General features: G+C 48.8%; 1 protein-coding gene across 3 annotated transcripts in view; it reads right to left on the minus strand.

The window, feature by feature from the left end:
• Window positions 1–12,757, minus strand: part of LOC106592070 (dihydropyrimidinase-related protein 2) — a 49,903-nt gene extending 37,146 nt beyond the window's left edge. The window contains exons 1-3 of one of the 3 annotated variants that reach the window (XM_045687561.2): window positions 12,410–12,757; window positions 5,284–5,372; window positions 4,290–4,474 (exon numbers count right to left, since the gene is read on the minus strand). In XM_045687561.2, coding sequence (XP_045543517.1) covers window positions 4,290–4,474; window positions 5,284–5,372; window positions 12,410–12,742 — 607 coding nt within the window. In that variant the 5' untranslated portion in view covers window positions 12,743–12,757. Of the gene's footprint in view, window positions 1–4,289; window positions 4,475–5,283; window positions 5,373–11,428; window positions 11,799–12,409 lie in introns of those variants that run through there. The other 2 variants (XM_045687556.2, XM_045687560.2) reach the window with 2 other exon arrangements.
• Between the last annotated feature and the right edge of the window lie 1,378 nt (window positions 12,758–14,135).

A 14,135-nucleotide genomic window follows, 5' to 3' on the forward strand; every position in this document is an offset into this window, starting at 1 on the left:
CTAGAGGACAGGGGAGAAGAAGAGGACCAGGTCAGCTATGGGACAGGAGAGAAGAAGAGGACCAGGTCAGCTATAGGACAGGAGAGAAGAAGAGGACCAGGTCAACTATAGGACAGGAGAGAAGAAGAGGACCAGGTCAACTATAGGACAGGAGAGAAGAAGAGGACCAGGTCAACTATAGGACAGGAGAGAAGAAGAGGACCAGGTCAACTATAGGACAGGAGAGAAGAAGAGGACCAAATCAACTATAGGACAGGAGAGAAGAAGAGGACCAGGTCAGCTATAGGACAGGAGAGAAGAAGAGGACCAGGTCAGCTATGGGACAGGAGAGAAGAAGAGGACCAGGTCAGCTATAGGACAGGAGAGAAGAAGAGGACCAGGTCAGCTATAGGACAGGAGAGAAGAAGAGGACCAGATCAACTATAGGACAGGAGAGAAGAAGAGGACCAGGTCAGCTATAGGACAGGAGAGAAGAAGAGGACCAGGTCAGCTATGGGACAGGAGAGAAGAAGAGGACCAGGTCAGCTATAGGACAGGAGAGAAGAAGAGGACCAGGTCAACTATAGGACAGGAGAGAAGAAGAGGACCAGGTCAGCTATAGGACAGGAGAGAAGAAGAGGACCAGATCAACTATAGGACAGGAGAGAAGAAGAGGACCAGGTCAGCTATAGGACAGGAGAGAAGAAGAGGACCAGGTCAGCTATGGGACAGGAGAGAAGAAGAGGACCAGGTCAACTATAGGACAGGAGAGAAGAAGAGGACCAGGTCAACTATAGGACAGGAGAGAAGAAGAGGACCAGGTCAGCTATGGGACAGGAGAGAAGAAGAGGACCAGGTCAACTATAGGACAGGAGAGAAGAAGAGGACCAGGTCAACTATAGGACAGGAGAGAAGAAGAGGACCAGGTCAGCTATGGGACTAACAGGGGAGAGAGGAAACCATACACTGAGCAGAGGACTTCAACTCCTGTCAACACAGTTTCTTTCTATCAAGATCAATGACGATCCACGAATAACGTTGACGACGCAAAGTCACAAAAGTAGCCATTAAAAACATCAGACTGATATTGCCTCCAATGTTACATCCCTAACAACACAGCTCACATAACAGCCCTATGGGGGTCTGTGCTGCTGTTTACACAGATCCAATAGGAGCTGGAGGACAGTTTGAGGGTAAAGAGTTCAGAGTAAAGTCTCTCTGACAGGCTGGGTTAGCGTGACCCTGTTTCAGATGATCTAACTGCAGCACTCAGACATGCTCTCCCCTCCTCCAGCTCTCCTCCGTCTACCCCTTTTTCTCCCCCGTCTCTAACCGCTCAGAGAGATTCCCTCTCAGCCTGTCTCACTCGCTGCCACAAAGAAACACAAATTGTCTCCCTCTGTTCTGATCCCTCCATCCCTCTCCCTGTTCCACCTCACTCTATCCCTCTCCCTGTACCACCTCCCTCTATCCCTCTCCCTGTACCACCTCCCTTCATCCCTCTCCCTGTTCCACCTCACTCTATCCCTCTCCCTGTACCACCTCCCTCTATCCCTCTCCCTGTACCACCTCCCTTCATCCCTCTCCCTGTTCCACCTCACTCTATCCCTCTCCCTGTACCACCTCCCTCTATCCCTCTCCCTGTACCACCTCCCTTCATCCCTCTCCCTGTTCCACCTCACTCTATCCCTCTCCCTGTACCACCTCCCTCTATCCCTCTCCCTGTACCACCTCCCTTCATCCCTCTCCCTGTTCCACCTCCCTCCATCCCTCTCCCTGTACCACATCCCTCCATCCCTCTCCCTGTACCACCTCCCTCTATCCCTCTCCCTGTACCACCTCCATCCATCCCTCTCCCTGTTCCACCTCCCTCCATCCCTCTCCCTGTACCTCCTCCCTCCATCCCTCTCCCTGTACCACATCCCTCCATCCCTCTCCCTGTACCACCTCCCTCCATCCCTCTCCCTGTTCCACCTCCCTCCCTCCCTCTCCCTGTACCTCCTCCCTCCATCCCTCTCCCTGTACCACCTCCCTCCATCCCTCTCCCTGTACCACCTCCCTCCATCCCTCTCCCTGTACCACCTCCCTCCATCCCTCTCCCTGTACCACCTCCCTCCATCCCTCTCCCTGTTCTACCTCCCTCCATCCCTCTCCCTGTACCACATCCCTCCATCCCTCTCCCTGTACCACCTCCCTCCCTCTCCCTGTACCACCTCCCTCCATCCCTCTCCCTGTACCACCTCCATCCCTCTCCCTGTACCACCTCCCTTCATCCCTCTCCCTGTACCACCTCCCTCCCTCTCCCTGTACCACCTCCCTCCATCCCTCTCCCTGTACCACCTCCCTCCCTCTCCCTGTTCCACCTCCCTCCATCCCTCTCCCTGTTCCACCTCCCTCCATCCCTCTCCCTGTACCACCTCCCTTCATCCCTCTCCCTGTACCACCTCCCTCCCTCTCCCTGTTCCACCTCCCTCCATCCCTCTCCCTGTACCACCTCCCTCCATCCCTCTCCCTGTACCACCTCCCTCCATCCCTCTCCCTGTACCACCTCCCTCCATGCCTCTCCCTGTACCACCTCCCTCCATCCCTCACCCTGTACCACCTCCCTCCCTCCATCCCTCTCCCTGTACCACCTCCCTCCATCCCTCTCCCTGTACCACCTCCCTCCATGCCTCTCCCTGTACCACCTCCCTCCATCCCTCTCCCTGTACCACCTCCCTCCCTCCCTCTCCCTGTACCACCTCCCTCCATCCCTCTCCCTGTACCACCTCCCTCCATCCCTCTCCCTGTACCACCTCCCTCCATCCCTCTCCCTGTACCACCTCCCTCCCTCCCTCTCCCTGTACCACCTCCCTCCCTCCCTCTCCCTGTAACACCTCCCTCCCTCCCTCTCCCTGTTCCACCTCCCTCCATCCCTCTCCCTGTACCACCTCCCTCCATCCCTCTCCCTGTACCACCTCCCTCCATCCCTCACCCTGTACCACCTCCCTTCATCCCTCTCCCTGTACCACCTCCATCCATCCCTCTCCCTGTTCCACCTCCCTCCATCCCTCTCCCTGTACCACCTCCCTCCATCCCTCTCCCTGTTCCACCTCCCTCCATCCCTCTCCCTGTACCACCTCCCTCCATCCCTCTCCCTGTACCACCTCCATCCATCCCTCTCCCTGTTCCACCTCCCTCCATCCCTCTCCCTGTTCCACCTCCCTCCATCCCTCTCCCTGTACCACCTCCCTCCATCCCTCTCCCTGTACCACCTCCCTCCCTCCCTCTCCCTGTACCACCTCCCTCCATCCCTCTCCCTGTACCACCTCCCTCCCTCCCTCTGTACCACCTCCCTCCTTCTCCCTATATCACCTCTCTCTCCCTGTACCACCTCCCTCCATCCCTCTCCCTGTACCACCTCCCTCCCTCCCTCCCTCCCTCTGTACCACCTCCCTCCTTCTCCCTATATCACCTCTCTCTCCCTGTACCACCTCCCTCCCTCCCTCCCTCTCCCTGTTCCACCTCCCTCCCTCCCTCCCTCTGTACTACCTCCCTCCTTCTCCCTATATCACCTCTCTCTCCCTGTACCACCTCCCTCCCTCCCTCCCTCTCCCTGTTCCACCTCCCTCCCTCCCTCTGTACCACCTCCCTCCTTCTCCCTATATCACCTCTCTCTCCCTGTACCACCTCCCTCCAGCCCTCTCCCTTTACCACCCCCTCCTCCCTCTCTTCAAAGCGTCTCTGTCAATCTCCCTCTACTAGATCTACCTCTTCCTCAGTGCTATATAATATATTAACTCTCTGGACTAGAAAGACTCTATAGTGTTAGATCTCTCTATCTCTCCATCAGGGCTGTATAATATATTATCTCTGTGGACTGGAAAGACTCTATAGTGTTAGATCTCTCTATCTCTCCATCAGGGCTGTATAATATATTATCTCTGTGGACTGGAAAGACTCTATAGTGTTAGATCTCTCTATCTCTCCATCAGGGCTGTATAATATATTATCTCTGTGGACTGGAAAGACTCTATAGTGTTAGATCTCTCTATCTCTCCATCAGGGCTGTATAATATATTATCTCTGTGGACTGGAAAGACTCTATAGTGTTAGATCTCTCTATCTCTCCATCAGGGCTGTATAATATATTATCTCTGTGGACTGGAAAGACTCTATAGTGTTAGATCTCTCTATCTCTCCATCAGGGCTGTATAATATATTATCTCTGTGGACTGGAAAGACTATACTGTTAGATCTCTCCCTCAGTGCTATAGGTTTAGTTAAGGTTAGTTAGGGTTAGGGTCAGCAGTATAATAGAGGAACCCTACTGATCATGGTGGTGCCCCCTGCCAGGGCAGCCTTGGTCCCGTGGTAGAAGTCATCTGAAGGGCTCATGCCCAGCTGGGAGGTCTGGAGGCTGGTGTTCACATCGACGCCCCCGGGGATCACGATGTGTCCGTAGGCATCAACTGTCTTCACCCCTCCTGGAACTAAAAGGTTCTCACCAATCTGCCTGGTGAGGAGGACACAGGCCATGGTACAGGACAATGGTCACATTTTAACAGCAACAACAGTTTGTGTGTGTATCTGTCTGCCTCTCTGTCTGCCTCTCTGTCTGCCTGTATGTCTGCCTGTGTCTACATGTCCGTCTGCCTCTGTGTCTGCCTGTCTGTCTGCCTGTGTCTACATGTCCGTCTGCCTCTCTGTCTGCCTCTCTGTCTGCCTGTCTGTCTGCATGTCTGTCTGCCTGTGTCTATGTCTGTCTGCCTCTGTGTCTGCCTCTCTGTCTGCCTGTGTCTACATGTCCGTCTGCCTCTCTGTCTGCCTCTCTGTCTGCCTGTCTGTCTGCATGTCTGTCTGCCTGTGTCTATGTCTGTCTGCCTCTGTGTCTGCCTCTCTGTCTGCCTGTGTCTATATGTCCGTCTGCCTGTCTGTCTGCCTGTGTCTATATGTCCGTCTGCCTGTCTGTCTGCCTGTGTCTATATGTCCGTCTGCCTCTCTGTCTGCCTCTCTGTCTGCCTCTCTGTCTGCCTGTCTGTCTGTCTGTCTGTCTGGTCTGTCTGTCTGTCTGTCTGTCTGTCTGTCTGTCTGTCTGTCTGTCTGTCTGTCTGTCTGTCTGCCTGCCTGCCTGCCTGCCTGCCTGCCTGCCTGCCTGCCCTGTCTGTCTGTCTGTCTGTCTGTCCGTCTGTGTCTATACGTCCGTCTGCCTCTCCGTCTGTTTGTGTCTATATGTCTGTCTGCCTCTGTGTCTCTGTCTGAGTCTCAATCTGTCTGTGTGTGTGTGTGTGTCTGTGTATCTGTGTGTTAACAGTAACATCTTACTTGATGGTCCCATCCTCCACATAGACGTCTGCGTAGAAAGACTGGTCGTCATTAACGATCTTTCCTCCTTTGATAATGAGGCGATCCGTCTGGAGACACAGGGATCATCAACAGCAGTGAGGAACACAAACACACATTTACATGTTAGTCATTTAACACACACTCTGATCCAGAACAACTAACAGTCAGTACATTCACCTGAAGGTAGCTTGGGGAGACAACCACATATCTCAGTCACATAAAGTCAAGTGTAATAAAGCAGCTATCAGTAGGGTCAGTGCTGCTAAGACAAGACAAGTGTTAGTTCAAAGAAAGGCCAAAGGTTCAAGAAAGGTTTAAACATCAACGAGCCATGAGAAGAGAAGTGGAAATGAAAGCTAATGTATTCTAATCATAAATATCTCTAATTATTTCTGTGCTTGTGTGTGTGTGTGTGTGTGTGTGTGTGTGTGTGTGTGTGTGTGTGTGTGTGTGTGTGTGTGTGTGTGTGTGTGTGTGTGTGTGTGTGTGTTGTGTGTGTGTGTGTGTGTGTGTGTGTGTGTGTGTGTGTGTGTTTGTTTCATTGTTTATAAGGAGGATTCAATGAGTCCAGGAGAGAACTGCTGCCCAGCATAAAGTGTAAAGTGCATTCAGTAACATCCAAAGGGACATAGCATCAACGTGACTCAGGGTTCTCTGTGTTTGACTGTCCACATATCAATTTCATCTGTCGTTAGTGTTAAATAATGCTTTTCTCTCTGTGATGGTAGTACAGAATTTGACTGTACACACAAATGACAGTGTAGGGTACACTACATAAGCTACACTGCAGAAGCTACACTGTAGAATCTAAACTATAGAAGCTACACTGAAGAAGCTACACTATATAAGCTACACTGTAGAAGCTACACTGTAGAAGCTACACTGCATACTGTAGAAGCTACACTGCATAAGCTACACTATAGAAGCTACACTGCATAAGCTACACTATAGAAGTGATACTGCAGAAGCTACACTGCAGAAGCTACACTGCAGAAGCTACACTGCAGAAGCTACACTCTAGAAGCTACATTGCAGAAGCTACACTATAGAAGGTACACTGTAGAAGGTACACTGTAGAAGCTACACTGTATACGCTACACTGCAGAAGCTACACAGCAGAAGCTAAACTGTATACTGTAGAAGCTACACTGTAGAAGCTACACTGTATACTGTAGAAGCTACACTGCATAAGCTACACTATAGAAGTGATACTGCAGAAGCTACACTGCAGAAGCTACACTGTAGAAGCTACACTGTAGAAGCTACACTGCAGAAGCTACACTGCAGAAGATACACTCTAGAAGCTACATTGCAGAAGCTACACTATAGAAGGTACACTGTAGAAGGTACACTGTAGAAGCTACGCTGTATATGCTACACTGCAGAAGCTACACTGCAGAAGCTACACTGCAGAAGCTACACCATAAAAGCTACACTGCATAAGCTACACTGCAGAAGCTACACTGCAGAAGCTACACTGTAGAAGCTACACTGTAGAAGCTACACTGCAGAAGCTACATTGCAAAAGCTACACTGCAGAAGCTAAACTGTATACTGTAGAAGCTACACTGTAGAAGCTACACTGTATACTGTAGAAGCTACACTGCATAAGCTACACTATAGAAGCTACACTGTAGAAGCTACACTGTAGAAGCTACACTGCATAAGCTACACGATAGAAATGATACTGCATAAGCTACACTGCAGAACCTACACTGTAGAAGCTACACTGTAGAAGCTACACTGCATAATCTACACTATAGAAGCTACACTATAGAAGCTACACTGCATAAGCTATACTGTAGAAGCTACACTGCATAAGCTACACTGCAGAAGCTACACTGCAGAAGCTACACTCTAGAAGCTACACTCTAGAAGCTACACTCTAGAAGCTACACTGCATAAGCTACACTGCATAAGCTACACCACAGAAGCTACACCACCAGACCTCTACCACCCACCCACCAGACCTCCACCACCCACCACCCATCACCCACCAGACCTTTACCACCCACCAGACCTCCACCACCCACCCACCAGACCTCCACCACCCACCCGCAAGACCTCCACCACCCACCCGCCAGACCTCCACCACCCACCTGCCAGACCTCCACCACCCACCCGCCAGACCTCCACCACCCACCCACCAGACCTCCACCACCCACCCACCAGACCTCCACCACCCACCTGCCAGACCTCCACCACCCACCCACCAGACCTCCACCACCCACCCACCAGACCTCCACCACCCACCCACCAGACCTCCACCACCCACCCACCAGACCTCCACCACCCAGCAGACCGCCAAAACCCACCAGACCTCCACCACCCACCAGACCTCCAGCCTCTCTAGGCCCAGCCCCTGTTTCCTACCACCCACCACAACCACCCACCACAACCACCCTCCACCAGCCCCTCTCGCCACACTCTCATCCAGTTCCAGTCACTCTCTCCTCTTCCTTCTCCCCCAGCTCTAGCCCTAGTCACTCTCTCCCCTCCCCTCTCTCCTCTCCCTTCTCCCCCAGCTCTAGCCCTAGTCACTCTCTCCCCTCCCCTCTCTCCTCTCCCTTCTCCCCCAGCTCTAGCCCTAGTCACTCTCTCCCCTCCCCTCTCTCCTCTCCCTTCTCCCCCAGCTCTAGAGCTAGTCACTCTCTCCCCTCCCCTCTCTCCTCTTCCTTCTCCCCCAGCTCTAGCCCTAGTCACTCTCTCCCCTCCCCTCTCTCCTCTCCCTTCTCCCCCAGCTCTAGCCCTAGTCACTCTCTCCCCTCCCCTCTCTCCTCTCCCTTCTCCCCCAGCTCTAGCCCTAGTCACTCTCTCCCCTCCCCTCTCTCCTCTTCCTTCTCCCCCAGCTCTAGCCCTAGTCACTCTCTCCCCTCCCCTCTCTCCTCTCCCTTCTCCCCCAGCTCTAGCCCTAGTCACTCTCTCCCCTCCCCTCTCTCCTCTCCCTTCTCCCCCAGCTCTAGCCCTAGTCACTCTCTCCCCTCCCCTCTCTCCTCTCAAATGAGGGGAGGGGGAGGGAACTACAATGCCCTCTCTAAAGGCTGTTCCTCTGCCAGCTAGTACCTCTGCTGCTGCCACCTTGCACTCAGTTTACACTATGATCACATCAGTCATAGGACAAAGTCAACGGGGAGTGAACGTAGTGTGTATAAACAGTAGCACAATGCTTTAGTTAGCACTAATACAGTATTATAATATAGGCCTGATGTAAACTAGCTGATCCATAGACCTAGCAGTGGTGGATCCTTTACCAGTGGATAGAGAGAGGGGGGTTCGACAATGAGGTTCTCAGTGAGTTTAGGGGCAGAGAGACCCTGTTAACAATAAGGTTCTCAGTGAGTTTAGGGGCAAAGAGACCCTGTTAACAATGAGGTTCTCAGTGAGTTTAGATGTAGAGAGACCCTGTTAACAATGAGGTTCTCAGTGAGTTTAGATGTAGAGAGACCCTGCTTGGAAAGACAATAGTCAAGACAGACAGACAGACAGACAGACAGACAGACAGACAGACAGACAGACAGACAGACAGACAGACAGACAGACAGACAGACAGACAGACAGACAGACAGACAGACAGACAGACAGACAGACAGACAGACAGACAGACAGACAGACAGACAGACAGACAGACAGACAGACAGACAGACAGACAGACAGACAGACAGACAGACAGACAGACAGACAGACAGGTTCTCAGTGAGTTTAGGGGCAGAGAGACCCTGCTGGGAAAGACAACAGTGAAGCCATAATGTGAAGTGACAGATCAACAGATAGCCATGACACCAGAGGGATGTGGCTCTACAGTACACTCTAGGACTACACAGTTTAGGTTCAGAGTTACTTCTGCTGCTGGTTGACAACAACAAAAAACATTGCACTCTAAAAATAGCTGGGATAAAAACAACTCAATTTGGGTAAATATTGGACAGAACACACGTTGGGTTATTTTGACCCAGCTAGTTGGGTCACAAAAACCCCATTGTTTTCTTTAAGAAGAAACAGGTTGGGTTGTTGATGCTGGGTTCCTGAGCTGTGATCCATCAGGTCAGATCAGAACACTAGGAGAGTAAAGGTCATTCCAGTTCATCTGTTATGTTGTCTTGTCAACACGTGTTAATGTTGAGCACTGACACTTCTGTAGCTTTAATAAGGCTTACACAAGAGTGAGGTCCTTAAAATGCCTATGGCTTGTTACGGACTTGTTAAAATATTTAAATAATAATGTAATTAAATGTATAATAAAATATGTATTAGGCAAAAATATTGAAGGATAATTGAAATTTGCAGTGTACAAACTCAACATGACGAATAAGAATGACATTTACTCTTACGGGAGGCCAAAAATAACTCTGAAAGCCATGCCCCCCTAATAGGCCATGCCTTTGGATTACCTAAACATGGGTTAATTTAACCATCGAATGGGTTGTTATTGTCATGCTATTTTCAGGAAGTATGGCCTATTGGGGGCGTGGCTTTCATATAGGTCTTGTTGACCATTCCAAGAGAGCAAATGTCATTCCTGTTCATCATGTTATGTTTTGTACACTGCTAATTAACAATGTCCTTCAATATTTTTTGAACATTACATATTTTAATATACAGTTAATAACATGATTATTTAAATTTCATAACGAAGTGGTAACTATCCCAACATTGGGATATGCATATGCACCTGTGGCACTCATTTTGTGTAAGTCTCGTTAAACTCAAAAGTGTCAGTGCTTAACCTAAATATGTGTAGACAACACAACAGAACAGATGATCGGAATGATATTTACTCTCACGGGTGGCCTAAAATAACAATCTGAAAGCCACGCCCCTACTAATCCATGCCTCCAGTCTTCTGATCTGACCCAGTGGGTCGTAGCTCAATAACCCAACTAAGTGCTCAACTGGCTGGGTCAAAAATAATACCATGTCTATTGTCAGATTTTTACCCTGTGCTGTGTTGTTTTTAATGCAGAATTTTTTTAGAATGTGGCTGGTAGACAGACTGATGGATGGACAGACGGACATACAGACACATGGGCGTACGGGCAGACAGGCAAACATGCAGGCAGGTAGAGACACAGAACGACAAACAGAGAGAGAGACAGGCAGGCAGATAGACAGGCAGACAGCACCCCAGAAGAACAGACAGTAAGCTAACATCAGTGGCTCCCATACAGAAAGAGTGTTCCAGGGAACAGTTATCATTTCTCTCACACTGGTCTTCTGGTTACAGTTAGGAATTAACCAGTCTTAACCTCTGTATTGATTTTAGTCATGTAGCCTTTCTAATGGCTTCATATTCAACTGCTGGGGAGAATAATTCCAAAGGAGGAGAATGTGGGTCATGCTGGTTAAAGGAGCGGCCCTGTACTGTAGGCTGTACAGTCAAATTGCCCGGAAGAAAATAGGATTCAATGTGGCCTCGCTAACTACGCCCTGTCTCCGTTGCTATAGCGTTCAACTGTGCTCCCTTCCTCCGCATGGATGAATCTGTCCCGTTTTAACGACAAGGGGAAACCCTTAATAGCAGGAGAGATAGAGGCTTTCGGAGACTCAGACAGACCGTTTAGGGTGCAAGATGTCCATGGTTTGATGGTTAACGATATCGGCTGTCATGGGCACTTAGAAATGCATCTCTGAGACATTTGAGATCTTTGTTGAGTCTTTTCAATGGAAAACATTTATTGGACGATATTATATGGAATTCAAATATATTATTTAGCCGGATTCTGCATGCCAGTCACTCAAATCACTGACTGAAATGTGGGGACATGCGACAATGCGAGACAGCTCTCTGATCATTCCATAGAGGCCGGCGCCGCCATGATCAATTCACTACAATTTATTGTTAGCCTACATTATTTAGCCTGTATGTTTTCATTTTATTTGCAGCGTTCAAGAAAACGTCATGACATAACCAGGACGGAATAGACATTCGATGCCAAGAGAGTATCTTGTTTGGGCTTTGACATTGTGAAGTCTGAAGGCTAAAGCAGTAGCCAGTTGTTGCGTGCGTGTGAGGGGTGTAAAGAAGAAAGATTATTCAAATAGGATTTATCACACCATTTAGGTTACCATTTTGTCTTTGCAGTCGATAAATAATACCGGTGTGTGGGGCGACAACGTATATACCTACCGATGAACGAGGAGTGCCTACCGACAAACGGGGAATGTTCTTCTTGCCTTGGTAAGACATGCCGGCCGGTGTAGCGGTTCACTGGGAGGCAGAGCTTTGATTCCCGACGTTTCAAAGAACACGAGAAACGGATTTATCACGGCTTGGTAGCCTATTTCCTCGCTTTAAAATCCGCCGGAGACAATTTCTGTAGTCTAATTTACACTATCCTACTGGTCAGATCGTGCGAATACCACAATATACCGACAGAATACTCGAAACAATATGTTGTAGGTTACTATTACTTTGCTAGTGCTGTCGCGCACCAGTCAGAGCCCTCCCTTCAACAATACATCCGGCTGCCTAGCGCACCATCTGCTCGTTTAATATTCCAGACACATCACATCCTACCGGCTAATGGCTGGCATCACACATCCTACCGTCTAATGGCTGGCATCACACATCCTATCGGCTAATGGCTGGCATCATACATCCTACCGCTAATGGGGGCTAGGCAGACAGCCTGGCAGGCAGGGAGCCTTTTGCCCAACACAACCACAATAATTGAGTGGCCACTTAAAACTCATGTTCTTGATAAAACTCGGGGCCTATTATGAGTGGGAGTAGCCAGGTGTTGAAATCACAGATACAAATGTGAAATCTCTTTCTTAAGGCCATGGGAAACCAATGGGCAGAATAATGGTCATTTCAATACCATGCCCGTTGGGACAGCTCCTATAGGCTAAACATTGCATGGGCTATACTTGATCAATGAATTACATATCAATTAGATTGTGTTAGGTTAACTTACTCAATAAAGATATAAGTTCAAAACATGGAGAAAAAAATATCTGATTTGTAAATTGACTTTTGACATGTTGTCAATTCAGGCACCGCACAATATAAAATATCTTCCACTGGGGAAAATACATCTATGAGGTGCAGATTTACCTCCCGTTTTCCATTGTGCTCACTGTTGTGTCCAGATCCAGTCTGGTAAACGATTTGACCCCGGGAGGAGCCGGTTTCGGTCCCAACTGCTCTGTCTCCACTTGGTCTGGTCTCACTGACCGACGAGAAGTTACTCACACTCCCGGTGTCACTGAAAGTATCCGACCAGCATTTCTCCTCGTTCTTAATCTTAACGTGCCGTCTCACAGACTGGGGGCTGCTGTTGTACGACTCAAAATTTAAAGTTTTATTATCATAAGCGCCTTCCACGTTGCAGAACATGCCGCCGAATTTTACTCTGGGTTTCGGGCTGTCTGTCCCCAGTCTAGACAGCAACGACCCTTCATCGTCACTATCTCTTGGGAGAAGTTTCCTCTCTGCCATGGCCAATAACTATTCTTATTCTCAGAAAGAAAGATATTTAAAAGTTTGTGAAAAATATCCAAAGTAGACCAAAAAAGGTACTTCCCAAGTAAAACCTAGGAGTTAATTCCCCTTTTAAGTAGCCCTACTATAGCAGAGGACTTGGTTAGTCAAGTGACTAGAGGAGCTGTCCACTGGGGCGTGGTCCTGAAATAACCACACTACAGTACTCTGACTGGGAGAAAGATATGACAGGCGACTAGGGGAACCAGGGGAGGTCTTGTTCACATCCGCATGAAATGTTGATATGGGCTCATCGCCATCAATGAAATCCAATGGGGATTCTTCAACTTCCACACCGAGACACTGATTACTGTAATGGAAACGATGACATACTGTCATTTGTTGAATAATAATTCACCAATGTCTGAGAATGGGGGTGGGTGGGATGGAGGGGGAGGGGGGTAGTTAGCCTACACACTTGAATGCTCAGATCACTTAACGCTGAATGAGGTTGTGTTTTGCCCGTGGCCCGGAGACGCAGTTATAATGTGTGGTTGACCCGCTGGATGACTGGTTTTACATGAAATATTAAGTTAGCTGGCTAGACTATCTAAACTTCTAGTAATCATGGTCAAATATCCGACCACTGATTTTGTTAGTCACTCAGATATTATATAAAAAAAAACCTGCAAACATTTCTCTGCAAATGGAAAAATTTGTAGAATTGCATGAAATGAGTTATAAAATTGCTAAATCTTCTCAATGCCCCATGGGAAACAAAATTGCAGCAAACTTTCTTTAAGATTGTAACATTTTCTCTATGCCCCATGGCAAAGTGTAGAATTGCAGCAAGACCGGGCGCGTACGCGTGCGTCATCGCACGCATGTTAATTTTGTCCACAACAGACACGATCAGGACACGCAGGTTGAAATATCAAAACGAACTCTGAAGCAACTATATTAATTTGTGGACAGGTCGAAAAGCATTAAACATTTATGGCAATTTAGCTAGCTACTGTAGCTTGCTGTTGCTAATTTGTCCTGATATCAACGTGTGTGGCCCCACTCCCATCAAAGTTGCCTATCCCTGACATACAACATTCAAACATGATTTGATAATTAGCATTCCCGTGTAAACAACCTAACTATTCAAACATCTAAGGTGAGGGTTAGAGTCATGTAGACACAGCCTCAACAGCTAATAAAAAAGGCAGGCAGTAATTGCTCAATATTTATTTATTTTCTCCTTCCCACACACGCATGTATGCATGCACGCGCGCACACACACACACACACACACTCACACAGACACACACACACACACACACACACACACACACACACACACACACACACACACACACACACACACACACACACACACACACACACACACACACACACACACACT

This window comes from Salmo salar, chromosome 01, assembly GCF_965601325.2.
Source record: "Salmo salar chromosome 01, fSalSal1, whole genome shotgun sequence".
Taxonomy (NCBI): Eukaryota; Metazoa; Chordata; class Actinopteri; order Salmoniformes; family Salmonidae; genus Salmo; species Salmo salar.